Source organism: Pyricularia grisea (assembly GCF_004355905.1).
Source record: "Pyricularia grisea strain NI907 chromosome Unknown Pyricularia_grisea_NI907_Scaffold_2, whole genome shotgun sequence".
Lineage (NCBI taxonomy): Eukaryota > Fungi > Ascomycota > Sordariomycetes > Magnaporthales > Pyriculariaceae > Pyricularia > Pyricularia grisea.
Window position 1 is genome coordinate 2602923 of NW_022156717.1, and position 27523 is coordinate 2630445.

Below are 27523 nucleotides of genomic sequence, written 5' to 3' on the forward strand. Positions count from 1 at the left end.
TTTTTTTAATTTTTCAATTTACTTATTTAAAGTTCATCATTCAATACTCAGGACTTCCAATCAATGTACGTAGCATGGATCTCTGTCTGCTTGCAACGACGGGGTTGTTGACCGCACTTTGCCGTCGTATCGCCAGCTGGAGATTATTGATATTTCCGGAGGGGGATGGATGGGTGCTATCCAGTAGAAGGTAGGGGGGGNGGGCGGAGGACACGGTAATTATGGCGTCGTCTGGGTCCTACTGCAATACGTCACACCTACCTGGAAAATAAAGAGCTTTGTCAGTTCTGATTTGACTGTTCCGCCCGCAAGATCCACCCTGTCATCTCTCCAGCCTCGCACAGTGTGCCATTCTGGTAAGACGACCCTGTGTCGTGTGTTCGACATTCAGGTCCAGTCCAGTCCAGCAGCCCGTTCTGGGTCGTGGCAAAGCCGGCTCACTGCCAACCAATTTCTAAGAGGGGGGCTGGCCGTATTAATAATTAACGAGCCTCCTCTAATTTTTTTTGACTCTTCCTGGCGGCAGTTTGTCAAGTGCGATGGCCGAAACCGAAAAACCTCGATTGATAACGAGGACCACAAAGACCATGAAAAATCGTTCGCTGATTGGATTCGCACGAGTCGAGTTTGCCCACACTAGCAAGTAGCTCTAGCATGGTATAAATTTCGCCAGTGTAAAATTAACTGGGTCGAGGTGCATAACAAGGATGGGTCTTTCTACCAGTATGTTTCTCCTCTTTTTCGTTTTTTTTTTTCGAGTAGGCTAGGCTGGCTGGCTAGCTTGCTTGTTTGCTTGCTTTACTGGGGAACCCACACACCAGCCGCACTAATCATGGCGGGCACCCGGCATCCGTTCTTCTCCTCCCGTCGAAGCATGTTCACAGCCGGAGCCGGTGCCAGAGAAATAAACGCAGAAAATTTCCCTACTGTCTATCGCACGACGCGTCTGGAAAACCCACTTCTTCTGGGCCGTCTCATCTACTCTGGCAAAGCCTAACCCTGCCACCTTGGCCACATACAAATGAATTCATCAAAATCTGGTATAATCCAATCCCTGGTTGATGTTTTCCTTTTTTCTCTTCCCAGATTTGTAACATGACAGCCGGCGAAAGTAATATCCGCCCTATGGCTGCGTACTACGGCAGCTACTCCGAACTTGTCTGGGGTGAAGCAGAGTGGGGGGTGCGCCAGGCACTGAAAAAATCCTTTTGCAAAACTAAGAAGCATTAACAATGCATCCTCTCTAACTATAATAAGCAGAAGAAGAAGAAAAAAAAAAGCAATCGATCGATCTCAAATTCCAGGTGTCGACTGCAGCTGCTGATTTGTGAAAAGGGGCGCACTCTTTTGGACATTGGGTGGTCATCCATTTGTTGCGTCCAGCGGCTTTCAAGAAGATTTTCGGAGCAACCTGCCCACTATGGCTAAGACTGGACAGTGTATTAAAACTCTGGATATACAGTAACCTCCGGAGGTGTATCCTGGTCCGCGGGAGGCTGCAAGGATTGAACATGACCTGGGTAGTGGAGTTCGCAATTGAGAATTTTGGCAAGAAAAAATTGCACAGGAAAAAAAAAACACACACACACAGAAATCAAGCAAAACTTGGCCAATAACTGTTCAAAGTAAAAACAAATAGAAAATTGCAAGTTATACACACAATAAGTAAGGAGCTGTCTGATGTGACAATCCAAGTTGGCAAGTTGAATCAAGACATCAAAGGGAGGTCCGGCCCAGGGTGTGAAGGTCGAATTTTTCGACTGTTGTCATTATTGGGGACGCGGTGACGGCGTGGACCCACTAGGTGGCCAGTGCACCCCACACCCTCTGATTTCCTCTTTCTTTTCGCCCTCTTGTCTTTCCAACGGGTGTGTCGTCATCTTCGTCATCGCCAGTTCCAACCCATTCATCCAACCTTCTCCCTTTTCGCAGCATTGGACTGTAATCGGTCGCGCAAAATCGACTCGCGCCCATATCGCCTATACCACAGGACATCTAGATTACCTACCAAACAAAGAGGTTACGCTGCTATAGCGTTGCAGCAGCAGCAGCCGCCTCTTCCCACGACTGTGATCCGTGACGACATCCCGTCAATTTGAGTTTGCCTTCGAATCCATTCTGGCCTTCTGCCCTTGCCCTTCGCCCCAATCACTCTTTTCCTATTCGTGTACCACATAGGCCGATTAAACATCGTCGTCATGGCGGAAACTGCCATCGTTTCCAAGACCGAGACGAAATCGCCGAAGCGGTCGTCGCCGTCAAACAAAGCTGAAGGTATGTTGTGCTCTTTTTTTTCTTCGTTTGGTGTGGTCGACGCCGAGTCACCGGCTCCCAATGCGCGATGCTGTTATGTATCCGCCGCCCGCCGCCGCCGCCGCCGTTGTGGTTCCAGCTAGATTGACGGTGATGCGACCGGCTTTCCATTGGCATCGCTATTTTTTATTTTTTATTTTTTATGACATCAATTCTACGTTGTCGTCATGATGGCTTACCAGATTCTTTTGGCCCGCAGATCCCGAATCCAAGAGACCAGAATCAAATGCGGATACTACCACGAAACCTTTGGCCCCTCCGCCGCGACCCGTGCCTGCACAGGGAACACCCGACTACTTCAACCCCGGATTGGGTGGCTCGCTAAGCCTCGAGCCTAATCCATTCGAACAATCTTTCGGAGCACCACCGGAGACTCCCGGAGGCACCAAGTTACCCTCCGTCGCGGCACTGACATCTCCCTCATCGTTACTTCCAGGCAGTGGTGCGACACCGTTCAACTGGGGAGGCGGTTCATTGCGCACTGGTCCGTTGAGCCCAGCAATGCTTTCGGGGCCGACGAATGATTATTTTGGGGACACACATCATCTGCGTGGCGGATTCCCCACGCCCAACGAGTCTTCGCTGAGGACAGGCTTGACGCCAGGAGGAGGCGGGTCTATGTTTCCTGCTGCCAGCCCAAGTGCTCAAGCTTTTATGAACGGAGGAACGACACCGAGCACTCTTGATTTCCATCGGACAGCTCTTGCTGCGGCAGCAGCCAAGCGAGAGGCAGGTATTAACCAGACCCAAAACCAATCGCAAACACAGCCGCCCCAGCAACAGTCGCTCCCTGCAACATCGCAGCCTGAGGATATGGCAAACGGAAATGTAAAGGCCGAAGCCAAGCCTGCTCCAGGGCCGTTTGATCCGCATGATAATGATGCGGCAAACGGCCTCTTTATGTTGGCTCAGGGTCGCAACGGTGCGCAGCCTCAAAACAACTACGCTGTTCAACAGCCGCCGCAAGCGCACGCGCATGCGCATCCTCCCCCACCACCTCCTGCGATCAAGACATCACCTCACATGAACACCGTTAATGGAACTTCAGGGGCACCGCCTAGCGCCACAAGGAGTGACCGAACGGGAAGCGTTGGGTCGGACGATGTGGAGCAAAGCAGGCCTTCAACCCGAGGCAAAGCTAGTAAGAAGAGCACGACAACAGCAGCACCTGCAACTAATGGCAAGAGGAAGCGCAGTGATGCCCAACCAGTCAAAGCACCAAACTCCAAGCAGGTCAAGGCTAATGGAAATGGCATGCCTCACTTCAGCCCTGAGCCTGAGATGTCGGATGATGATGAGGACGAGATGAAGTTGGATAAGGAGGGCAACCCCAAAGGCAAACAGACAGATGAGGAGAAGCGCAAGAACTTTTTGGAGCGTAACAGGTATGAGAATCTGCATCACATCGGCCTACCGATTATTCACTTTTGAACATGTTGCTAACATTGATCGCAATAGGGTGGCCGCTCTCAAATGCCGACAGCGCAAAAAGCAATGGCTGGCTAATTTACAGAGCAAGGTTGAAATGTACGGCGCTGAGAACGAAAACCTTACAGCTCAAATTGGTCAGTTGCGTGAAGAAGTTGTGAACCTAAAAACATTACTTCTTGCCCACAAGGACTGTAATGTTACCCAGGCACAGGGACTTCAGGGGCAGTTCATGCAGCAACCGCCAATGGACCACTTCAACGCGCAAATGAATCCTTATGGTTTGGCGCCAGCAGGAATGCCACCGCAGCCAGTTATCGCCAACGGTGGTCAGAGGCGGTATTCATAGAACGAATCTGCCGCGATCCTCGACATGATGGCGCAAGATGCTGTGAGACGGCGATCGGCATCAAGCCGGAGCAGTGGCTCTTCTGTGGCCCTAAAAAAATCGCCGTCGGGTCAACCCTGAAATGTCTCGACCGATCATCATGAATGGTCTTTTTCTATGGGATAATTACTTATAGACATCTGCTAGGGGATCTTCTGGTCCCTCGGCATGTCAAGCATTTTCATGTGCACACGATTTATCAAACTCACTGGGTATAATAAGGGCGTGGTGTTTGTTCGCTTGGGAGCATTGAACTGTACAGCAACAAGAAGACAGTCGGCGCTCAGGTTTAACTTTTTTTTTTCACGATTTGGAGTTTTTCGTCTTTTTGATTTTTTATGGATTTTTGTTTTCTCTTCTATTTCTCTTCATGTTCTACGGTTATTCTTACTTGTCTTTTTCTTAAACTTTCAATCTTTTCTTACTTTACCTCACTAGCTTTTACACTTGAACTTCTACTTTCAGCCTCGATTCGAGCAACCGTCTTGGGGGCTCCAAAAGGACACACGCAAAAAGGTTGGAGATGGGCGTTGGGGGGTTCTGCACTGGCTTCTTTTGTGTTTTTGTCGAGATATTCTCGGTTTCCTAGAGTACGTTTTCATGGGATGAACAAGCCTGTTCGGCCTTTCAACGCGTACGGGTTCGTGTGCGCTGTCTGTCTACATGAATCCAGACATGAGGGTTGTTCTCCCCGATCAGCAAGTTGTGTGGGAGGCAGATTCCTTTCAGGTACAATTGGTATGATTTAGATCTAGTCAATCTATGCAAAGCTACTTATGAAATTTCTGCATGTCTTTACTTGATAGTCCTGGACCTTTTGTGATGTCGGACCCTAGTGTGGCCAGTAAGAATCAACGATGCTGTAGTAAAATACGGGAGTTGCATTAGTCACGGTATTCTTCAATTCGCTTAGGTGCTCTCATGCGATTTTAAGGGAGGCATCTGAGTCGAGTTGTAGTTATGAAAACGTTGGTTGCGGACAGAGAACAAGGGAGGATATGTCATGACCAGAACTGGATTAGCTCTTGTGCACCGTCCAATAGAAATTTGTACTGGTTACTGGAATTATGGGGCTGACGTACAAGTTGCAAGTTTAGGTGGTGCAGAACGATTTCGGGTGGTAAACAAATGAATGGCAAGCTCCACGGCCCTTGCGCGACAGCATATCTCTCCACCACGGCAATCCACGGACCAAGTTGGGCAGAACTAGAACTGGCGGAACTTCGCGCGGACCACAACGAATTGAAAAAAAACGACAATTTCAGCCAGCATCTCTTACCTCACCGCGGTCGCGACACTGAATAATTAACGATCGAATTAATCTAATCACACGGAAAGGCTTTGGGAAAAACTCTTTCATACGCGCCGAAGGTGGCCGCGCCTAGCGAATCCGCAGTTGGGGGGGAAATTTGACGCGTCTTGGAGTGGGAGGGGCGGCACAGCCAAAACTGCCTCCCCAGGGGCACGCAGCCTCGAATTGCTTTGCGACACGCGACCCAGCACCGAAGCTCGGGAGGGACCGACGACAAATTATCGCAGCGGCATACGTGCGACAACTCCATCAACAACCAGATAATTTTTTTTTCAAAGCTGCTACTGCTGTGCTATCGCATACCTAAAACCTACCAAAAAAGGAACAGCCAAATCCCCGACTGCATCCATGCCTTCGCCCTCGCCGTCCGCTTGCCATCCATGACGACTCTCATACGCGCACGCCAGCCGCTACAGGACTTGAGCATGAGCAATCAGCCGGGGGAGCCGCGTCGCTACAGCAAACGCCTTGCCGGTAGGTGGGACTTTTTTGTGATGAGGATGATGACCGGGGGGGGGGGGGGGGGGGGGGGGGGGGGAAATGAAAGCTGGAACGGGTGGCTTTGGGAGGGAATAACACGGCGATAGGGGGAAGGACAGAGATTGCTAACACTCGAGGGTACGGGGATCAGATGCCGCGGTGTACGACGAGCAGGATGGCGACTTTCTCTTTACGCGCGGCTCGAAACGAGCCAGGACCTCGACGGCCGCGAGCGACTTGGATGCTGCCGCTCCCTCGACGATAGCAGCTGCTCCAGCGGTGAAAAAGGCGGCAGGGCGACCGGCCAAGAAGGCAGCGCCCGTTGCGATTGTGGGAGGGAGGAAACGTGCCGCTTCACCGCAGCTGGCGCCCGTGGAGGAGACGGAACCACCTGCGACCAAGAGGCCGACGAGGAGGAAACCGAGCGCGTCTCCAGCGCCAGCGCCAGAACCGAAACCGCTCGCCGTTCCGAAAACGCGCGCCAGACGGACAGATGCGGCTGCGACTGCACCGCCCAGTACCGCCGCCCCAACGACTGGTCGACGAACGCGATCTTCTATGGAAACGGTAGTGGAAAATGGTGCAGGAAATCATCACACAGGACCAGAACCTGAAATACCAGCAGCAACGACGGCACCTGAAGCAAGGAAACCGGGTCGGGGGAGGCCACCGACAAAAAAGCGAACGGCAGCGGTGGAAAACAGGGCCCTGGAACCGGTTGCGACGCCCAGGAATGATGCGATGGATACCAGCATGGACGATGGGCCAGCTGGGGAGGGGGTGATATATGGTCAGGAGCACCATGAGCCGGCGCGCAAAATTGCGCTTCCCTTTAGCGATACGCCCATAATGGACCGCAACAAGGAGTTGCGCAAAAAGGGCGGGGCGGGAGGCAGTGGAGCGCGACGAAGTAGCCTGGGCATGAGAGGCAGGCGGGCCAGTTCATTGATTGAGAGTGGTCACAGTGCAATACCGCACCGCGAGGTTAATGCTGGCGAGTTCTACAAGCACATCGAGTCCGATGTGATGGAGACGAGGAGGATGAAGCAGCTACTTACATGGTGTGGTGAGAGGGCGTTGCTGGACAGGCCGGCGCACGGCTCTTTGGATTCCATGAATTCTAATGCAATTCTGGGAGGTAAGTCTTGTCACAGGAATAGGGGGAATCAAGTAGTATCAGACAAAGTGTCTGATTGACAAGAAACGAGAACGAAAGACTGACTTTGAGTTTTAGCACGTGCAATACAAGACCAACTATTAAAGGACTTTGGGAACAAGTCGGAGTTCTCGGACTGGTTCAGCCGGGAAGACGAGGCGAGTGAAGCCGAGCCCAAGCGGCCGGTGATCACGAAACCAAATCCAGTCAACATTGAGAACGAGAAAAAGATAGTGGAGCTGGAGGCTACTATCAAACGGTACGTAAATATAATCCTTGTGCATGTTGCCAAATTACAGAGTGATTAACGACAGACTACTCTGTATGATACAGCTTAAAATTGGAAAGGAAAAAGTGGTTGGCGCTGGAGAAGCCACCTCCTGAATTCCCACCCCTATTTGAAGATGAAGACCCGACCAAGGCTCCGCTGCCCGACGAAGGGGCACTCGATGAAGAAGAGGCGCGTATGTTGCGTTCTCTGACGGAGCCGACCAGCAACTTTGCGTCACTGCGAGCAAAAACGCAGTCGCGACTACAGTCCCTGATGGCTCCGCTCGAGGTCGACATCGACAAGCTCGCCGACAGCGTGCACAAGCTCGATCGGCGCGTTGCGGCGGGCGGGCGGCAGGCTGACCGCGTGCTCGGCCTGAGCGCGGACCGGCTCAAGGAGCGCGAGGAACGTGAAAAGGCCGCAGCCGGCACCAAGAACCTGCCCGTCATGGAGGTCCTGAGGAGTCTTGGCAAGATATTACCCGAAGAAGACGGCTAAGGTTGCGTTGCCCGCGCCCAACCTACTGCGGTCTAAGGGTAAACGCATAATGGCCAGCAAAACTATGCTTATGCTCCTCGCTATGCGGAGGAGCGTTTTTATAATGACATGACGACAATTTAGGGGATTCAAATGAGCGTCTGATTTTGGTATCGTCTTCTTTTTCTCTCTCTTATTCATCCTTTCTCCCTCTCCTCTTTTTCTCAGGGCGGAAGGTTACTTTTTTTTGTGTGTCCATTTCCTTTGTCATGATTCCTTCCACCGTTCCTTGTTGGCGGCGCTCTCGCACCACGGGTGACTTTTGTAGTCAAAAACACTACAAGCACCGTTCATTTAAGCCTTTTGATTGGGTGTTTATGTTGGGACTTGTTTATACCCCTTTGGAGCATTAAGCTTGGAGACTTTTGAGACTGGGACTGGTTTGCCATGGTTTTGGGCGTTTTGTGTAGTAGTAGTTTGTGGCGGTGGTGAGGTGGTGGTGAATTTGGCAAGCTGTGGTCAGGCAGCTTTTTTGCCCCGTCTGATTCGAGTTTTTAAAGGTGCGATGTTTGTACATATTGGCCCCTGTGCCTACGACCAAGAAGACTGGCTGGCTTCTTTGGTTCCAACATCGACTATTGATGAAACAGAGAACTGGAAAATGTCCCTGAAAATTAGCAACATCTTTGCCATGATGTCTGTGCCACCTAAAGTGACAATTGAATGGTGGTTAAAAGCAGTGTTAAGACGGGTGTCTGTATAGTTGAAATCTCATATAGCTTTTACACTGTAAATAAATCTCACAAATAGGGCTCACGACCCAGATCAAACAGATGTACGACCTCTTTCATCAATAAACTCCTAGTGCATCTAGTTCGGTTGGCAGCAATGTATCAAAATGCTTTCTGGATTACCTAGGTACCCTTTGCTGTTCGACAGCCCCAGCAGAACTGCCGCCAAAGACGAAAACATCGGATTCCCAATACACATGAATGTTCCCAACACCGTGATGGAAGATAGCCTGCAAACAAAAATAAAAGACCCAGGAGTAACACAACGCCAGCCAGCTCCCCTGCTTAGCACGTCTAGTTTGATGATCAGATGAGATGCTTGGACCTGTTGAGGGTATTGAGTTGATTGTCAGCAAAAGAAATAACTCTTTACAGCTGGGCATTCCCGCCCAATAAAGCAAAAACATAATCGCCACTAACCTAAAGTAGGCACGCAGGTACATGATCTGCCAGGCCCACAGAGCGATGAGCAGGAAGGTGGTCAACATGCCGAACCACTTGACCCTGGTGTTGGTGCTCTCGTTGGTGTCGCGCAGCTTCTGCTCGCGGACACGGAGGTAGTCCATCTCGCCCACAATCTCGGCCACCATCTCTTCGATCCGGCGGAGTTCCGTCTCAACGGGCTTGAGCTTCTCGGTGGCCTGGATGGCCGACCAGTCCTTGGCATCGGCGCCAATGTCGACATCGAGCTCAATGGTTTTTTGAGGGGTCGCGACATGTTTGCCTGAAAGATGGGAAAGTATATACGTTGTTAGTACCAAGGTGGAGGGGGTATCGTGTAGTAGTAACCGGGCAGGATGGCGGGTATGTTTGTTTTACGCACTTCCGTCCAGGATGTTCTCGTAGCAGATGTCGAATGCCGCGTCGGCGTGCGATGTAAAGACTGTCCTCTGCTCTCCAACGACGTCCTTTGCCCTGCCGTATTCGTTGCCAACAGCATCCTTGATCTGCATGAAGGGAGAAGACGGATTGTTAGCTTGGAGGAGGAGGAGGAGGAGGAAACAACAGGTCCAAAAGAGAACCAGCGAAAACAAGAAACCTACGTTCAAGTTGACCACCATGCCGTCACCCTTGGACCCGCTGACGATGGACGTCACCACCACCAGGGTGTCCTTTGCGACAAAGTTCCGTATGCACCGCATCTTGTTGTCATAGTGCGCCGGCATGGCCTGCAGCTCGAACTTGAGGGCCTGCGAGACGCCGACAAGGAGGACGAGGCTGCAGATGTACTGCAGAAGTGATCGTGGTAGCGCCATTTTTTTTTTGGTTGGTCCTGCTGGCTGCCCCCAGCGCTGTGCTAGATATCGAAAGGTGATTGCGTTTGCGGGAACTCGATTTAGGGCGAGACCCTTTTTTTTGTTTTTGTCGAAAGGTTGAATGCTTTGCTCTTTTGCTTCCCCCCAAGGCGACCCCGTTCGATTTCGCAAGGTATCTTACCTTATGTATGTACCTGAACTAATGTAAATGTGTCGCGATGTCCTAGGCGGGACAGGGATCCTTGTCATGTCGCTAGTCCCAAGCCAATTGAATTCAAATCGACACCCGCCACATGTGGCTGAAGCTGCCAGATCCCCGCATATACGGTATGTACTGTGCATGTACTCTGCCTGGTGAATTGTGGCAAGCCATTAATTGGCTGGGCAATTCGAACGCGGTCGATTTCTTGGGTCACGTCCAAGCTGAATTTACTGAAACTCCTTAAGGTCACTTTGCGGACTACAAAATCACTTCTGACAACAGCATATCAATTGCAGCAACGACCACTTTACCTGCACGATACTTAATTTATTTGTTTTGGAATCTAACCGCTTGACCAGCTTGAGGCCGCCAGGTCTGCAGGCCAATTAAAATCATTCAATATGCCCAAGTGTAGGCTGACCTGTCATCTTGCGATCTCATCATGGCAACTCATACTAACACCTCCGTGATCCAGTCTTTTGTAGGTTTCAGCTCACCTCCCGTCGAGAGGAGAAAATGACACCCGATGTACCGCGACAACGCGATAATCTGACAGCGACTTCGATAACCAACAGGCGATTACTGCGATGTCTACCTCACGCACGACTCAATGAGCGTGCGAAAGGCGCACAACAGCGGCCGAAACCACTTGCGAAACGTCATAGAATACTATCAACGTACGAACCACACACGGCTTTGATATTCCATTTGTGCAACACATTGCAGATTCTACGTTTTGCGCATGCGCGTACCGTCCCAGCTAACCTGTTCTTCTTACAGAAATCGGCCACGAAAAGGCCCAGTCCGTCATTGACTCCATCACCTCATCCTACGCCGCCGAAGGCCAGGCCCACGCCAACCCGATGCTGCCACACAACCAGCCCGGCGGCTCTGGATTCCCTCCGCCCTTTGGCTTCCCCGGAGGCGTGCCACCTCCGTTCCCAGGAATGCCAGGCGCGCCACCCGGCGGTTTCCCCGCAGGAATGCCTCGTAAGTCCGCGCGCCGTTCCACCCATGAGAGATGCCCAGTTCGCATGCGCGCGCAACACTTTACTCTTCTCTCTTACAGGGACTCCATACTGACAACCACGCTCTGGGAAACAAATAGCACCACCAGGAGGTGCCCGCGGTATGCCCAACATGCCGCCCTTCCCACCCCCGATCCCCGGCGGCCCGAACCCTAGCGGCCTCCCCGTCCCGCCACCAGGCGCTCTACCTCCCGGAATGCCGCCTTTCCCGGGGATGCCGTTCCCGCCGCCCGGCGCCGCCGGTGCAGGAGGCGTTCCTCCTCCGATGATGCCGCCAAACTTCCCCGCAGGATTCCCCGGCATGCCTCCGCCCGGTTCAGGTGGGACCGGACTGCCGCCGCCGCCATTCATGCCCCCTAACGCCATGCCACCCCCTGGTGCGATGGGTGGGCCAGACAGCAAACGCTAGCCTCCTCGTCGACCCAAGTCACGCGGCCGCAAGCCGAAGCGAACTCTAGTTTGCGACAATTCGTCAGGCCTTACTACTAAAAGAGAGGTTCTGGACAGTAGCTTGTTCGCCGTTGGCTTGCGTGTTCAGAGATACACGTCTACTTGTTGTTTTTTTCTCACAGCCATATATCACTTTCAGAGGAGTTATAGGCGTCAACGGAATAGTATTTGTTTTACGACTTTAGGCTTCGTTTAATGGGAGTGAGCCATGTACTTTTAACCCATGTGTTTGCACACGAGGGCGGGTTTAAAGAAAAAGTTGATTTTCTTCTAATTGTCACAAGCACGTCTTGTTTGTCCCATCATGTTGCGCAGTAGAACATTTGGAAAGCCTGCATGTGCGAGGGGGATAGAAGAGAAAGAAAGAAAAAAACGTCGTAGGGATCCATCTGCTGTGGCGCCCGCTTCGGTTACCCACAAATCCTAACTCAAAATAAACTCACGAGGCAGACTCGAGCAGACATAGAGGTTTTGATCGTGACAATTCGTAGCAGTCATAAAACGCGGAGCTAATCTAAAGCCTGAGTATATAGCCAGCCAAAGCCAAAAACAAATAACGCCGTAAAAACCCCCCCTCAGTAACTTTCCCTACTCATCTTTCCGCCAGCGGCGACAAAAGACGCGTTTTCAGTTCAGAAGGAGGGGCTGGTATAGAGGAAGATGAAACCCGAAAGACTCGCTCTCGAACAAACAAGCAAAAGAGTCACATGTAATGTCGCCCGAATGCGAGAAATCCCGATCACATATCGTTCCCCCAAGGTCGTCCAATTATTGACAATAGAATAAGAGAAAAACAAAAGCAACCAAAAAATTCATTCACAGAATAAACATCATATCGTCGTATATACCAAGAACAAAAAAAGCCCACTCCTCCTTTCAAATGTCAAAATCGTCGTGTGGAATATCGTTTGTTCGTGTGTACAGTGCCGTGAGAACGGTTCCTTGCGGTCGCGTTACTGAAAAATAATAACAACGAATTATAAAGAAGAACCCGAAAGGTCCAAAGGCCGCCTTCGCGGGTAAAAGTGGGAATCATGCTCATACACTGAGTATCCTCATGTTCGTCTTTCATATATTACTGTCCCATTTGTGAGGGAAACGCAGCATCTCATGCCCATGTTCCCATGGCAGTTATATTCATTGCGCATTCTGTGTGGTTTAGGCGTCGCGGTGGTCGCTCCTCCGCCTGATAACGTCGCCGACGCCATCGCGGACCTCGCGGGGCCCACTGATGGTCCGGCGCAACTCCTGACTCCTCTTCTCACGCCTGCGTTCGCTGAGCCGGCGAGGTAAGTCTTGCAGCAAGCCAAGTCCACCAGAAGGGTCGAGCGCCGTGCCGCGAAGGGACAAACGTCGCCTGGGCAGGGAGCCCCTCCCTCCACCACCACCTACTACGGGAGTCTCAGATCGTCGCTGAGACAGAGACCTCCAAAGTCCGCCACGTCCCTTGCCGCCTTTTAGGCCCTCCCCCGGCGCCGTGTAGGGTCTTCCCATGTAGCTGATAGGCGGACGCGAGATCGACTCGAGGCTGGCACGGTTCTTGACCACGCGTAGGTTGCCACTGTTGCTACGGTGCACGGTGCGACGAATGGGGGACCTGGGTTGGACATATGGGTCCTCAGATCCGTAGTAGTCTTCGCGACTTGGCAGGATGGCAAAAGTGCGTTTCATCCGCTCTGACAAGGTTCGAGGTGGCCGTGCCGCCCGCCTGTGGTAGTCGCGATCGCCGTGTTCGTCGTCATAATCCTCATCGCTGCTGTGATCGGATTCGTTGTCCGCATACGCTGGTCGCCAGAGAGGATGTAACCTGTTTGGATCCGCCAATTCATTGTCGGGGTCCCCATATGTCGAGACTGTGTGTCTCCTATCCCTTTCTACCGCCTCCCTATCCGCATCGTCCGGTCGGTTGCCGCGAAGGCTCGAGCGCCTTGTGAGCGACAGCGTGCGCGACAAAATTCCACCCGAGCTCTTTGGTGCAGCAGATACCGACGGCTCGTGATAGCTCTCGCGCCGGCCCAAAGCCCTACGCACCACGGTCGACATACGCCTGGGCATAGGGGGACGCTGTGGAACCTCGTCGTAAAAGTTCCCGAGCTGCATTTCCTTCTCCTGTGCTGGCGTCAGCCCTGATGGGGTGGCCGGGATGAAAGTGATAGCTGGAGGTACAACTTGGTTGGTAGGAGGCTTTGGGGGAGCCCGCGGGTTTTGTAAAGGCGAATCTACATCATCCAGGGAAAATGTCGGCTGCGGAGGTGTCACCGGTCCGGTACGTGCGTCTGTGTCGATCATCTTGATTGTGGGACGTTCCAATCTGGGTGCGAGAGAGCTGTTTGAACTTTCACTTGGTCGTGTCGAGTGATCCACCATCAGCACCGATGTGTTTTGATGTGCATACAGATTAACCGCTTGGGCTTCGGACACTTCGGCGTGCGATGTCGCATTGGTTTCCACCGAATACTGTGAAAACGGTGTCCGCTGGGCAGCCGACCGTCGGCCAAACAACGGGTCCCCGTGATGATCAACGCTGAGCTTGTGCACTGAGTGTTGTCGTGGTGACTTGATAGAATCTGCAGATGATATGTGGTCGCTACGTTCCTCGGCAAGGCGCTCTTTCCTGCGAGAAGGCAGATCCTGCCTTGAGTCGTATGATTTTTGCGATCGGGGCTCCCGTGCTGCTTGTGCTCTGAAGTCCGCATCGGGCTGTTGGCTGGTTGCGTTCTCAAGCTGTCTCAGACTATCGGCAGTCAACGAGCCCGCCCTTGATGTGTTCCTACTCGTCGGAGCAGAAAGTGACGACGTACGCCTGGGCACAATGGGAGGGTAGTCCATGGTGCGCTGGTCTCCAGGCTCCGAACCGTCAGTTTGAGTCTGAGATCGGTTTCTGCCCCGATGAGGAATCGCTTCAAAGTATGAGGTGAGATCCTTGCCGTTGGAAAGTTGTGTTAATGGAGGATATCGCGACGATGAGCCGACGCTATGGCTACGTCTCGACCTTGTACTGCTTCTAGCTGACCGCAGCGACGGTGATTCGCTCGCTGACTTGATAGATGATCGACGTTGCGGTATCACTACCACCGGAATTCCTCCATTCTTAATCACCTCTCTGCGTGCTTTCCGGCTTGACATGGTGTTTGTAGTACTGACCGAGGCATAGCTTTGATGCCGCGATTCCGAAAGCCTCCCACTTAAAGGAGGCCGTTTGATCACATCATCTCCCAGTTGAGCTGGTTTGTAATCTGGCTTTGGCGAAGAAATATCCTGCCTAGAGTTCCGTAGCCCGTCTAATTTCCTGACATGACGCAATGTCCTCTGGCTCCGAGATGAGGTTTCGGCAAGAGACGCCTCGGTGGTCACGTTAGAAGTAGTAGACTTGGAAGAACCAGTTGATATTCTACGCTGCTTTATCTCAGGTCTTGTCATCGTGATCTTTGAAGCAATGAGTTCCGGCGAAGGTTCAATGTCAGGCGGCGATGGGCATGATCGGTGCCTGAAAGCGGGTTCAACTTGGAAGGTCCGGCGTCTTTCCCTCTCCCGAGGAATTTCCTGCGGTGAGGGTAAAGCTACAGCGGATTGGTGGAGTTGCATGGTGCGAAGTGCCTCCGTCGCAGCGGTGGCAGCTACCGTATTATCTTCGACAACCTCTTGACTGCTCGTTCCGCGAGGTGATTTCTGCTTCCGAGCTGTGACGGTCCGGTCCACATCTGGATCCCATCGTTGATCGGATCCCCACTCGCCATCAAAGTTTAGAAACTGATCTGATGTTTTTGAGCCAGGGGTTAGGGGACTCGGTTCTGGGCTCGTAACAGGGCTCGACTCCAAGCCAAGGCCAAGCCCGATCGTCCGCGGTTTCTTGTTGTTCTTTGGGCTATGGTCGTTGGTTTGACGAACGGTACTTTGGGAAGAGGTGCGTACGGACGAGACCACGGGTCTAAGCACCGGAATGCTATCCTCTTCCTCGGACGAGTATGGAACTTCGGGGGCAGTCCTGAACGATTCTGTTTGGGAAGTCACGGTGGTCGCCTTGGAAGGTAGGCGATCGCATACGGGGGGTCGAGCCAGACGCGGTCGCTTCTCAACGCAAAGCTGTGGAGGAGTCACTTCTGGAGTTGGCGGGCTTCTTTGGTTTGTTGGTGTCCTGGGAGTTCGGGGAGGGCTGGCGCTTGACGAAATCGACTTTCGCACATCTTCGGCACTGGTGTCGGGCGTATCAACAAAGGGTGGGCTCGGTGGCATGACCGAGTGGCTAGAGGAGGAGTTGCGCGAATGCGCCGGCGGGGTAGGAGGCAAATCGGGACCGCTTCCTTTCCTGGCAGGCTGACGAAGCCTAGGTGCATGGTTCGAGAGATGGTTTAAACCTGCAGACTGTGTGCCAAAAGTCATCCCAAATGGTCCCGCTTCAAATCCCATCTTGGTGTGCTTCGGGGCAGCACCTACAGAGGCGCTTCTCCATGTCGTGTAATCGTTCGGTTTCGGGTGAGGTAAAATCTTGCGTTTCTTGAACAGTAGCGGCTGTCCCGTGGATGTTGACCGCAGCTTTCCAGGGACATCCTGCGCCGCCGACGAGCTTGCCGGCGGCGGATCTGAATCGGAACGCCCCTGCATGGGGAGTTGCTGAGGTGCCGCTACCACTCGATAACCCAAAAAAAAAAAAAAAAAATTATCTCCGCGCGCTGGTAATATGTTACAGTTGATCGTTGCGCACGCGCGCTGTTCGTGATATCGCTGGTCGCAAAAGGCTTCACCGATGGTCAGGTTGTTGCATGAAGATAAACAGAGCGAGGTATAAATCCGAGGTATACATAGGAATCCAACTGCTTCAAACTAATCTGAGAAGGAAGGCAGTGACGTACACAAGACGTCGTTGGGTTCTTCACATTCAGCGGCTGGAAGAGGTAAAATACTGATCAGAGCAACGTGAGGGATAGATGCAAATGTTTTCGGTTGACTCGACTCGACTTGGCAATTAAACCTGGGCTTGGGGCGGGAAGCTGGAGGCACTGGTGGTCCTCACACCTCCATCTGAGACAAGCAGGCGGCGGATGACTCTACTCGAGATGCCTGTCCACTGTGATTCTTGGTCTCAGAACAACCGATGCCGCCATGGATCGCGCACAAGTTGATGGATGCGCGAGCTGTTCCCTTGAGTCCAAATTTCCCGAGCCCCGCTGCGATGCAGTACGTCGTGGCGCATACAAGGCGATTCCTTGCTGCTGGCTGTTGTGCTTTGGACGTGTCCTTCAGCTCGAACTCGTCGAAGTCGATCGCCAATCAATCGCGCGTCGTGAACATCAGACCGAGGATTCCCGCACTTGTTTCCGTCCAATAGTCACTGCCGGCACATCCCTACGAAGGAAAAGAAGCAAAACAATGTTCCACTCGCCACTAAAAAGGAAAAAAGGGGGGGAAAGTAGAGCGACAACAATAACAAAAAAATTAAATCGATAAATGTGTAGTGTACTCGGTAATCAGGTCCAGTACGTAAACCCAATCGCAAAGGTTCTGCCACAAAGAGCGCTTCATGCGGGCTGAAGAAGAATATGAATACAATACGTAGCTCCCGCAGGCCGGAGGGGGGAAGTGTCCTGTCCTACCCACAGCCCGTCGCAAAGTGGCTGCAGTGTGGGGATTTGACATTCTTTTTTCCTCCTGATTATTGGGCCCTAGAAAGCTCCGCTTGCAAGAGGCTGGTTGGTGGCGGTTGCAGAAATGGACTATGGAGGGTTCCTAACCAGGCAGGCGAGCAGGGCAAGACCCACGCCCATCCAGTCTTTTGAAAGACTAAAGTGCCTTAGGTTCGATACCTTCCTTACCTACCTAGGTCGCCCGGTACCGAGTGAACAAAACAAAGCCTTTGTTCATTAATCACATCACGAATACGCTGTTCAAGTAAGTTACCGTACGGAGGATAGGATAGCAGGCAAGGTGAGGTACCTGGGTACCTACATATGTACCGAATTAAGGCGTGACACCCTGGATCTTGTGCGCATTCATTCATCCGTTCTCTTTAAAAGCCCGTGCGTGACCTCTGCCCTGCAGTATGCGACGCTTGTGTCAAAAACACGAGCCATGCTAGGGTATTAGTTCCCATTATATTCTTATTCAAGATACCCATCGCACGTGCTATTAGGATCCAGCTAGAACTAGGTCTAGAACCATTGCGTAGATAAGACTTGGTTTTATCTGGTTTTAGTGGTGTTTGGTTTACTCTGTTTGACCTAATATTGAACGTTGTTCCTCAGCTGACTTTCAACCGCGATGTCCTTCGAAAGATATAGCAGCTGGCTGGAAAAGCAAAGTAGGATAAGAAAACCATGCTCTTTTCCCATTCAATTTGAAAAAAGATTCTGCGACATATACAAATCGTCGCAGCTGATCCAGAAGAAAAAACATTCACCAAGAATAGCACCACAGCAGCACCTGCATGTCTAATTAATTGATCGGCCGGGAGTCCCTGGGCGCTCAATGGTCAAAAGACAAGCTGCAGGACTAATGTTGCCAAGTTGAACCAATCGCGCAAGGGATGATCTCTCGACGACGCCAATACCCTGCCGCTATCAGCCAAAATTCAACTGCAAAGCGGTTGAAGCTTTTTTTTTTTTTTTTTTTTAATTCGGCTGGTTAAGCTGTGTTTAGTTTACATGGTAATATTCATCCCTACTTTGTGAAGACTAAACCTGACAAGTTGCTGCAGATAGTGTAAGAATTCTTAGGGCCAAACTGGAAATAAGCCACCAAATCGAGGGCACGAACTGCCAGTGTCCCTGTTTGCGGTTCTCCATACTTCCCCTGCCTTTACTGCAAGGCAAGGAGAAAAAAAAAGAGAGAAAAAAAAAGCCGCGCAAGACATGCATGTCATTAGAGCAAATCAAGTCGTGAGGAGAACAAGAGGCACAAAAGGCTCGCTTGACCCGCCTCCCCTTTGCATGCGGTTTTTATTTGTCTGCATGTGTGGAAGGGCGAATGAGAAGGCTGCAAGTCGCTTTCTTCCCAGTTTTGCTTGTGAGGTAGGACCGAGAAGCACGCAGCTTGTCTTTTCGCGCGGTGCAGCCAAGCAGTACTCAAGTCAACGCTACCTAGTCAACTTGATCACGTTCGACTTCTTGGTCCGCAACAGTGGCAGGGCGGCTTCCTGTTACTTATGATGAGTGGTAAGTTGTTACAGTTCCTGGATACTGTACGTAATACTACATATTGTTCTAGAACTATAGATTTTGGGCCTTCGCTCTTTTCTTCGACCTCGACGTCAGTATGTGCAGGGATTTAAAGTGCTTGGTCCACTCTACCAGCCACTCTGCCTTCGAGTGGGGCCCTGTCTTCTCTCTTTTACGGGCATGACATGGGATTTGTCTGCTCCATCACTGGCTAAGAAGGATTGATTGGTAGGACGGATTGTCATTCAGGGTTAGCCACATATTTCACTGTGCTACCACTAGACGGCTTGGTGCTTGTCATATCATCGATATACCGTCCCACATTACTGTCTGTGTATTCAAAGCGACGGGAACCTTTCAAGTCACAGCAATGAGCCTCACGAACCATCTAGACATTTAGCTCTCATCTATTTGATACGACTCCCTATTTAATACCAATATTTTATTATCCATTTCATCGCATTCTGGCACATGATTAGTGTTGTTATCACGGCATTTTTCTGAAACCGTTTGAATAATATACATACAAAGACCTTACTTTATAACATTGTAAGAGGGCGAACAAGGACATGAACACAAGGCAGTCGTTGAGCGGTACGCGTCATAGGCTGCTGGAAACATAATCAGATATGAGCTCGCAACACAAATGCGATTCTTGGATACTGACAATGGGCTGGCCAAGCTAAACCGAGCATGGCTAGAGGTTGGTAGGTAGGTAGCGAGGTACTTATTTTTTTTTAGTAAAGAAGCGGCCATTTATCTGCGACATATTCTACCGGACTACTATATCTCACAGTCTTTCCCGAGCATGGTCCATTTACTTAGAGTAGACTCCTACCTACCTAGGTACCTGGTGTAGTTATCAACCCGAGAAATCGGTTCTGCGTTATGTGGCTAAGCGACTACTGCAAAACCTTGGGCAACGTAAGCCAGCTCAAAGCTGTGTAAATGTTGTACATGTGTGCCATGATGAAGGACGATGAGAACTTTCAATCCCGCCAGAGGATGATATCACCGAAGGTTATCTGGCAGTCAACCAGCTGTTCAAGTATAGACATGGATATCCCGGGGTGTGCTGCCACAGATAGCTCTTGGAGTACGAGATTGGCTCTGAATCACCCAGGTGTATCTTTTCTCTAGACGAAACAGTAGCCGGAGTATCATGTATATATATCTCTATCTGTATCTACCTACCATGTGGTATTTAACAAACAAGCATGGAACTGACATATATGCTAGCAAGGTGGATATATGCAAGTACTATGAATATACCTACCTACTCAAGTAGGTGTGTAAACTGTTGGTAGATGGTAAGTAGCTACAGAATTAGGAAGGCAAGGCATAGAACGCTAACACCAAGTCACATCTTATGGTACGGTTGACAACATTTGTGTTAAGGTTCCCATTGTCCACAAGGAGCCCTCGTGGTCGCCACATGTGGAAGATCCACAGACTTGTTCACCAGATGGTCATGGTAAACAGCCTACTGGATTACAGAGCCGCAAACGGTGCCTACAGAGGAAGATGTTTCTAGAGTAAGGTATCTATGGAAGTATCTGAGGTACTGCTAAGGGGGATAGGCATACTAGGTAGACATACACTACTACTGGCGTGGGAAGGCAGAAAACCCGAATGGATTGTACGTTGGAAAAGCACGAGTGGTAACCTCACTTTCCTCTCACCTTACCATCAGGTGCCACCTGCCCGTAAAAACACATCGGTCGTCAACGTGCCTGCCTAGTTAGTTCTGGGCCCTCCTTCCCAGTCCAACAACCAAACAAGAACGTCAACGTCATCAAATTTCGATCCCGCAGCAAACAAGCAAGAAATTTTCTCTGTCCGTTCTCGCAACCCTTTTTTTCCTCTTCGTGGACACAAGCCAGCTGTCGGCTGCCATCTTCCACATCATCTCCCGGCCCGTTTTCCGAGATCGTTCATTTCCGCATCTTTCACCTTCTTAACAGGATACTTAAACCATACAATTGCGTCTCTAACTCGAGCACGCATATCCCTCGTCTTGACATTTCATCTCCGCAAAGAATCAACGATACTTTCACTCATTTTCTTTTTGAGAAGTACTTTTGGTAGAGATCACCAAACACAATCCTTCATCAATACCTGCCTCATCGTCAGAACCATCAAGTCTTCGCCCACGATGAAGATCCCAACCCTCACTTCACTGGCAGTGTTTACACTGGTCAACGGCCAAATCACTTCCTGGGGAAACGGCACCGTGACATGCCTCAAGCCTGGCGGTTCGTTCTGCCTTGGCGATTCCCTGGCAACCGACTACATCGTCAAGTGCGACGACAAGGGAGTTGCTCAGGTGTCGTCTTGCTGTGATGTGAGTTTTTGCCTCATCGTGCTATCCATGGAAGCTATCAACTAGATCGTCGAAACCTTCTGACAATATCTAGATTCTCGCCGCCAAATTCCCCCTCGACGCTCCCGGCACTTGCTGGCAGACTTCCCCTAGCAGCGGAGACGCTGTTTGTGAGTTTGATCCCCAATCATATCAAAAAGGCCAATAAATGGAATATCATCTCACACATAGATGATTTCAAACAGGTGAAAAGAACTGCATTGCCTACTGTGAAAGCGATACCTTTGTTCTGCCCACCCAGCAGTGTACACCTTCGACCACCCAGAATCCATCGGGAGCCGCCACCCCTTGCCCCCCAGGTGTCGCTACCACCCCGCTTGCTCCTGGCGAGCCTCAAGTCACGGCTCCTGGAATTCCAGGCGAGCCCACTGCTCCGGGAATCCCCGGTGTGCCCACCGATGCCCCTCCCGTTGCCCCTGGTCAGCCTGACGTTCCGGCCACCCCGGTTCCTGGTCAACCTGACGTCTCGGCTACTCCAGTTCCTGGACAGCCTCCGATCCCTCCACCAGCCGGTTCCGGCCCGCCCCTAGTTGAGCCTTCGGTCACTCCGACTGCGCCAACTGCCAGTGTCCCAGGCGGCGGAGTCCCCGCAGGTACAGCCACAGGTCCAGGCGGCGTACCGCCTCCCATCGCTACACCCCCTCCTGAGGGAACCGAGCCCCCAATGGTCCCAACTGCGGGTGCTCCAGTTGTTGAGCAAGCTGGTGTAGCTATGGCCATTGTCGGTTTGGCAGCTGTCTATCTCCTTTGAGAATACGGCCTCGCCTTCAGTTGAGGCTTCTCGACTGCTTTGGCATGAGACCTCATCTGAAACACATCATGCGCGTTGACCTATGAAAGGGGAGAAATTTACGCAGATGAACTTCATTCGTCATTTTCCAAATCTCTTCTTTTCATTGCAAATTGAAGGACAGAGGGTGTTATCTCTATGATTACCACTAGTTCAACAAGGCCGGAGACGTAATTCTCTTAGGCTGCGATGATGGACTAAAGAAGTTGATGGTGGATGGTCATTTCTCAGGCGATGGTTTTGATCGATGATTGAGAGTCGCATTTGCATTCTGGCTTTTTTGGAACCATGTCACCGGACAGTAATGGAAAATGTGACGAGGGAAAGATTACCCGCAACAAAAGAAGAAAAGATAGCCGAGAGTAGACACAGTCCGTGAGGACACATTGAGTTCTCTCACTTCACCAAAAGTTAAAAGAGCCCGTAATTCTCCATGCATATATGTTAGGACAGAATGTTACAGTTTTCAGGGATACATTTCTTTTGTCCCTGTCACTCTAGAAGAATGCCGTATACGTAGGTAGCTTAGGTATCTGGCCACTTCAGGCACAGTATGGGGCCCCAGTAAGACTCTTAAGCGCGAACGGAGATGCATTAACTGGTAAATAGTGGATATAATGGCGACAAGCTCCGGCAGACGGCCTTATCGGCTATTGGAAGAACAGAAAGAAAGACAAGAACAGGCAGACATATCTGCAGATACCGCGGCTAATTGGAAGCATCTTGCGACGGTGTCATTTGTTGTGGAAACCACTAGTCTAGATATTCCATGACCAGTCGCCACTTGCCTTTTACTCTATAGGCGGGAGTCTGTACTTGATAGCTTCGGGCGGTAAACTGATAGATAAAGTTCAGCCAAGAAAGAGTAGAGTGACAAATAAGAATACACGGCGACCCTCGGAAGAACAGGAACAGTATTCAGTATCATCTAGGATGCAGTCAAAAAGTATTGTATACCCTACTGCATGCATAAGGAGATCTCATGGATGGGGGGCACTATAGAGACGGGTGAACGAGTACAATATTTTGCGCTCGGTCTTGGAAGGTGGCTTATTATATCTCGATGTGATGGGCAAGCAGTTACCCGCCGGAGCTAATGCAGCTTGATCAGCATGCAGTAGCTTCAACGTAGGTATGCAATAGGCTCGTCAGTAAGTCCACTTGACCAGTTCAGTTCTTGTTCGGTAGCTCGGTGGGTAGCTCGGTAAATATGTATGTACGAAGACTCCGTATATCGCGGCAAAATGCGCACAGACGTCTGAAGGTATTGCTAATGGTTGGAAAAATAGGCGACCAGATAGATACCTTGCCTGCTTACCTTCCTACCGATACCCCACTTGCGTATATAGAGTATGTAGAAGTTTTTGACATTTCAGCCAAGGTAGGCATTTGGTAGTCTAATGGGTAGAAGTAGAATATTAATGGTCGGTTCTCGAGATGAATCCCGGTATCCGTCATCCCGCCTGTGCAAAGAATCCGATCCTGAACAGCAGTCCTACCATCCATCGTGCAGCTTGAGAGAGCTCGCCACTCTAGAGGTGCATCAATGGCTTGCTTGGGTCGTGGTACCGTAAATATTATGCTGTGCATGGGGGGGAGGACGTCGCATAACAATCTGCAAGGTGTGCTCACGAGATACCACCCATCCCACGGAGGCAGTATGTATTCTGTTGTGCTGTATATTACGCCAAGATGACCTGCCTTGCTTGCGGGTGGAATACTATTTCTTTCATGCCGAGTCCTTTTTACACTTTTCCTATTTGTGTGAAATGCATAATAGTGGAAAGGAGGAAGAGGCCGCCGTCACCTGGCCGGCATACGCAGGAAAGAAAAGGGCTTTGCAAAGCTCTCATTCGATCCGACGAGTGGGATTGTGGGAATTTTGTGATGTAAGTTACACTGCCCACGAAAGGCATGCAGCCGAAGAAAAGAATGGAGGCAAGGGTCCGATTGGAGCGACGGCCATGAGGACCCCAGTAGGACTGCGCAACTCCCCGCTTGTGCCTGGCCAATGGAAGCCGGTGTTTAGCGCTGGAGAGGACGACTAGCGCGTTAATTGGACCCACAGATCACGTCGTCGAGCCTGTCAGGTCTGGGTTGCTGCCCCTCGATTCCCTGCCATCACTTTAATCCTCTGCCGGGTGCCACAATGGACAACAAACAATAAACAACACTTGCAGGGTCGGCAGAAATCGATCGAGGTGTGGTCCCCCCCCTCCATAATCATCAACAGCAAAAGCTATCCCTTAGCCGCCGGGCCTGCAGTAGCTTCGTTGGCTTCCCGGCTCCAGCAAGTCAACGTTCTGCGCACTCGTCCCCTATGTGATATTGATTGTTATTCCCCACCCACTAGGCGCCCTCCCATTGGCTTTTCTGCACATGGCTCGCAGGGCCCATCACTGTCAACACTATCCCGTCATGGTTTCCCATGCATCATGGCAGAGAAAATGTGTCCGCAGGTTTTTTTTGGGGGTTTTTTTTCTCGGTCTGGTTTAGTCGACCGGCAGGCAGACCTTGACTGTTAGCCTGAACTTCCATTCGTGCAGATCAGTTTTTGAACATGGGGTATTTGGACCATAGATCCATCGAGTGTGGATGCAAGGTACAGGTTAAGCCGGCCAAGGGACTAGCTCGTCCAGGTCGGCGGCCACTCGACTGAGTGAGCGGTTTGGTTTGTATTGTACTGTAATTAGCGGTACGGGCACGGTACGTATGGTACAACCACCAACCAAGCCTGGCCTCGATATATGGCCGGCGCATATAATGACCTCTTGCCTCGCCCCTCCTTCTTGTCTTCTCTTTTTTCCTCTCTTCTTTTCCTCAGCAAGCAAGTGAATGATTGAGGCCAGTTTTTGTTTTTTGTTGTTTGTCTTTTTTCCCCTTTTCATCTTTTTTTCCCTCTCTCTCAAAGAGCTGTGCTCTTCGCAACAACATAATAACACTCCCAAGATAATACCAAAACAAAAACAAAAAAAAAAACATCACAAACCAACTAAGGAGCCTGCTGCGCAGCTTCGCCATCACCATCTTTACAAAGCATTTTCTGGCCTTCTTGCTCATCAAACGATCACTTTTGAGATCTTTCAAGTTTATTTCTCCATTTCAGAAACTCTTGCATCAGCAGCTTCATTATCTTAATTTCCTTCTAATAACAACAGTCAAAATGTCGACTCAACTGTCTTTCTCTCTCCGTGTTTCTTCGGGCGTCAAGTCCGTCCACCTTCTCGGCTCCTGGGACAACTACCAAGGCCAGCTCCCGCTTTCCAAGGACAAGACCTCGTCCAAGTCTGGCTCATGGAAGGGCACTTTCCGCTTCCCCGGCAGCACACTCGAGTCCGGCCAGCGCTACTGGTACTACTACATCATCGATGGATACCACTGCGCCCACAACCCCAGTGAGGCCTCAACCGTCGAGCCCACCACTGGCCGCTCTCTGAACATCCTTGATGTCGCCAAGTCCTCTTCTTCGTCCAAGTCGTCCTCCAAGTCTTCGTCTTCCTCCAAGAGCTCGTCCCGCCACTCTTCTTCGTCCAAGTCTTCATCCAAGTCGTCGTCTTCTTCGTCATCCAAGCGCTCCAGCGATGTCGCCAAGGGCCGCCCCCTGTCCGTTTCCCAGATCAAGGCCCCCAAGCCCATGGCTCCCCACGCCACCCGCCACATCCTGGACGGCAGCTACGACGACGAGGAGGTCGCTGAGCTCGCCGAGCGCTTCGGCTACGCCAGCTTCGAGGAAGAGTACAACGAGGACCTGGTCACCGACTTTGGCAGCTCTTCGCCCGTATCGTCGGTCGGCTCCGGCTCGGACCTGTCTTCGTACTACCGCTCCGACAGCTCCAGCCCCAACTCAAGCATGTCCGGCTACTCGACCCCCAGCTCCGACTGCAGCTCGTGCACGTGCGAGCGCTACGGCATCACCCGCAAGGGCGACCGTGTCCGCCTCGACTGTGGCGGCTCGCGCTGCGGCTACGACAACGAGTCTGAGTGCTCGTCCGGCTCCGAGGACGAGTACGTCAGCAGCCGCTCCAGCCGCCGCAACGGAATGGTCGTCCGTGCTTAGACGTTGCCATGCCGCTGCCTCGGGTGAGGATAAAAAGTGTTGTACCAATAGACGACGACGACGATGACGACAGCCAAGAGAAGTTCCCTATTGTGGCGCTATCTTTTTTAATTTTGTCGCTTCCAAAAGAAACCGCAGACAGACCGTTTCACTCATTCAAGAGTGGGAAGGGAACCCGGGCACTCGCCCTCTTTGCTTGCCAGCCTGAACCGCATAGGCGGTGGCAAACGAAAGTGGTCCCTTCTGATTCGAAACTTGTTGTTATAGGATCGCATCTCACCGATTCACTTGTATACAACGGTTCATGAGTTAAATCTTCTGCCGACCCCAAGAGCCGGGCCGCGGACCACATTGCTGGTCAGTGTTTGCCGCCCAATTCGTCTCAACCCAGCCCCGGCTTGCCACTTGGGAGTTCGCGCCAACTCATTGAGAGCCTTGTTACTTGTGACTTCTGGTTCGAGTTGCACCAACCCATTCTGGGTCGATGCTGCGACCCCCGCGGACCAGGCCGCTTTTCATGCCAGGTCCGCGCGATTTTTTTTTTGTGCTTTTGTTTTTGTTTTGGGTGATATTCTCTTTTGGAGAGATTCCCAAATAATGTACAAACCCTCAAAATAACTTTCTGTGTAATTCGAGGCAACCGAAATCTTCTCTGTGAGAGGGATCGGGCCTTTGCCTCTTGCCGCGCGCGTGTCGGGGTTGGGAGGGGAATCCAGGAGAATAAAAAAAAAAAAAAAAAACATCTGGCTTTGAAAGGGGGGGTGGGTTGATAAGCGCGCTTATCTGCTTGTTCCCTTTGTCAGTTTACTGTTTCATCTCCCTCAACGTCGTCATGGGGTATAATTATGTGGTCCTCTCGGGAGCCAAGATTCCGGGACTTTTTTTTTCCCTTTGCTTGGGAGGCCTGCCACATTTGGAAGGGGGGGAGGAGAATTTTAAGACAGGGGATGGTTCAAAAAGTGTCAAAATACATAACCTGGTTTACTGTCGAGTACCCCAGCTCAAACTTTTGCCTTATTTTCTCCCCATTGCGCTAACGGTTAGATGATCGGTACTTAGGAAAATCTATTCGTTGGATCTATTTTTTATTGTTGTTTGTTTGACAAGTCTAAGAAAATAAGAACTACAAAGCTCTTGTTTTTTTTTTTTTTTTTGTTCTTGACCGCGTACGTGATAAGCCAACCAGATTTATTCTGTGTGTTTTATCGGTTGCTGCATGATCACCTAAAACCCAGCCGTTCGGCACGTGGGCCGCAGAGTTAAAGGAACAGCATAACCATAAGTGTCCCTAGTATATGTGTGTTGTACTTGACTGAAATTTGTTTGTAGGAAAGGAGAATGGTAGGTATGCCGAGTTGGCGGATGATCCTTGTCGAACAAGACTTGTTTTGTTATGCTATTCTATGTACCAACTTTCTCTCTACGTTTATTTTTTTTTATTTTTTTATTTTTTTTTGTTCCCCGGAACTTCCCCCATGCTCTCCCAAGTGGCGACGCTGCCCTGCCATCTGATATATACGAGTTCTACTGACAGCGTGTTTACAGTGCCATCGAAAGAGTCAGGTGAAAAAATAAAAAAAAAGTCAAAAG

At 51.0% G+C, this 27523-nt stretch overlaps 7 protein-coding genes across 7 annotated transcripts; 5 read left to right on the forward strand and 2 right to left on the reverse strand.

Moving 5' to 3' along the window:
- Positions 1-1910: 1910 nt before the first annotated feature.
- PgNI_03345 (uncharacterized protein) lies at positions 1911-4900 on the forward strand. Its single transcript, XM_031123400.1, has 3 exons — positions 1911-2274; positions 2513-3698; positions 3772-4900. Exons 1-3 carry the CDS (start codon positions 2199-2201, stop codon positions 4088-4090), a joined length of 1581 nt encoding a protein of 526 aa, XP_030984939.1. The 5' UTR covers positions 1911-2198; the 3' UTR covers positions 4091-4900.
- A 404-nt stretch (positions 4901-5304) lies between these two features.
- PgNI_03346 (uncharacterized protein) lies at positions 5305-8491 on the forward strand. The gene is made up of 4 exons (XM_031123401.1): positions 5305-5915; positions 6073-7059; positions 7156-7336; positions 7411-8491. The coding sequence occupies exons 1-4, from the start codon at positions 5822-5824 to the stop codon at positions 7844-7846; spliced, it is 1698 nt and encodes a 565-aa protein (XP_030984942.1). The 5' UTR covers positions 5305-5821; the 3' UTR covers positions 7847-8491.
- Positions 8492-8595: 104 nt separating this feature from the next.
- PgNI_03347 (uncharacterized protein) lies at positions 8596-10088 on the reverse strand. Its single transcript, XM_031123402.1, has 4 exons — positions 9660-10088; positions 9440-9563; positions 9037-9340; positions 8596-8941 (listed from the first exon to the last, which is right to left on the reverse strand). Exons 1-4 carry the CDS (start codon positions 9870-9872, stop codon positions 8923-8925), a joined length of 660 nt encoding a protein of 219 aa, XP_030984941.1. The 5' UTR covers positions 9873-10088; the 3' UTR covers positions 8596-8922.
- A 381-nt stretch (positions 10089-10469) lies between these two features.
- Positions 10470-11968, forward strand: PgNI_03348 (uncharacterized protein). Its single transcript, XM_031123403.1, has 5 exons — positions 10470-10485; positions 10550-10555; positions 10650-10751; positions 10855-11064; positions 11183-11968. The coding sequence occupies exons 1-5, from the start codon at positions 10476-10478 to the stop codon at positions 11509-11511; spliced, it is 657 nt and encodes a 218-aa protein (XP_030984932.1). The 5' UTR covers positions 10470-10475; the 3' UTR covers positions 11512-11968.
- Positions 11969-12710: 742 nt separating this feature from the next.
- Positions 12711-16154, reverse strand: PgNI_03349 (uncharacterized protein; the record flags this gene model as incomplete). The annotated part of the gene is made up of 1 exon (XM_031123404.1): positions 12711-16154. The coding sequence occupies one exon, from the start codon at positions 16152-16154 to the stop codon at positions 12711-12713; it is 3444 nt and encodes a 1147-aa protein (XP_030984931.1).
- A 4704-nt stretch (positions 16155-20858) lies between these two features.
- PgNI_03350 (uncharacterized protein) lies at positions 20859-21837 on the forward strand (the record flags this gene model as incomplete). Its single annotated transcript, XM_031123405.1, has 3 exons — positions 20859-21047; positions 21121-21196; positions 21272-21837. 3 exons carry the CDS (start codon positions 20859-20861, stop codon positions 21835-21837), a joined length of 831 nt encoding a protein of 276 aa, XP_030983682.1.
- Positions 21838-25039: 3202 nt separating this feature from the next.
- PgNI_03351 (uncharacterized protein) lies at positions 25040-25933 on the forward strand (the record flags this gene model as incomplete). Its single annotated transcript, XM_031123406.1, has 1 exon — positions 25040-25933. One exon carries the CDS (start codon positions 25040-25042, stop codon positions 25931-25933), a length of 894 nt encoding a protein of 297 aa, XP_030983425.1.
- Positions 25934-27523: the final 1590 nt, after the last annotated feature.

Coding starts and splice junctions, on each gene's coding strand:
- PgNI_03345 (XM_031123400.1), top strand. CDS start 2,199: ATGGCGGAAACTGCCATCGTTTCCAAGACCGAGACGAAATCGCCGAAG. Junction 2,275..2,512: donor GCCGTCAAACAAAGCTGAAG/GTATGTTGTGCT, acceptor TTTGGCCCGCAG/ATCCCGAATCCAAGAGACCA. Junction 3,699..3,771: donor AACTTTTTGGAGCGTAACAG/GTATGAGAATCT, acceptor TGATCGCAATAG/GGTGGCCGCTCTCAAATGCC.
- PgNI_03346 (XM_031123401.1), top strand. CDS start 5,822: ATGACGACTCTCATACGCGCACGCCAGCCGCTACAGGACTTGAGCATG. Junction 5,916..6,072: donor CTACAGCAAACGCCTTGCCG/GTAGGTGGGACT, acceptor TACGGGGATCAG/ATGCCGCGGTGTACGACGAG. Junction 7,337..7,410: donor CTGGAGGCTACTATCAAACG/GTACGTAAATAT, acceptor TGTATGATACAG/CTTAAAATTGGAAAGGAAAA.
- PgNI_03347 (XM_031123402.1), bottom strand. CDS start 9,872: ATGGCGCTACCACGATCACTTCTGCAGTACATCTGCAGCCTCGTCCTC. Junction 9,564..9,659: donor GCATGGTGGTCAACTTGAAC/GTAGGTTTCTTG, acceptor CCCTTCATGCAG/ATCAAGGATGCTGTTGGCAA. Junction 9,341..9,439: donor CGAGAACATCCTGGACGGAA/GTGCGTAAAACA, acceptor CCCATCTTTCAG/GCAAACATGTCGCGACCCCT.
- PgNI_03348 (XM_031123403.1), top strand. Junction 10,752..10,854: donor CGTCATAGAATACTATCAAC/GTACGAACCACA, acceptor TTCTTCTTACAG/AAATCGGCCACGAAAAGGCC. Junction 11,065..11,182: donor TTTCCCCGCAGGAATGCCTC/GTAAGTCCGCGC, acceptor GGAAACAAATAG/CACCACCAGGAGGTGCCCGC.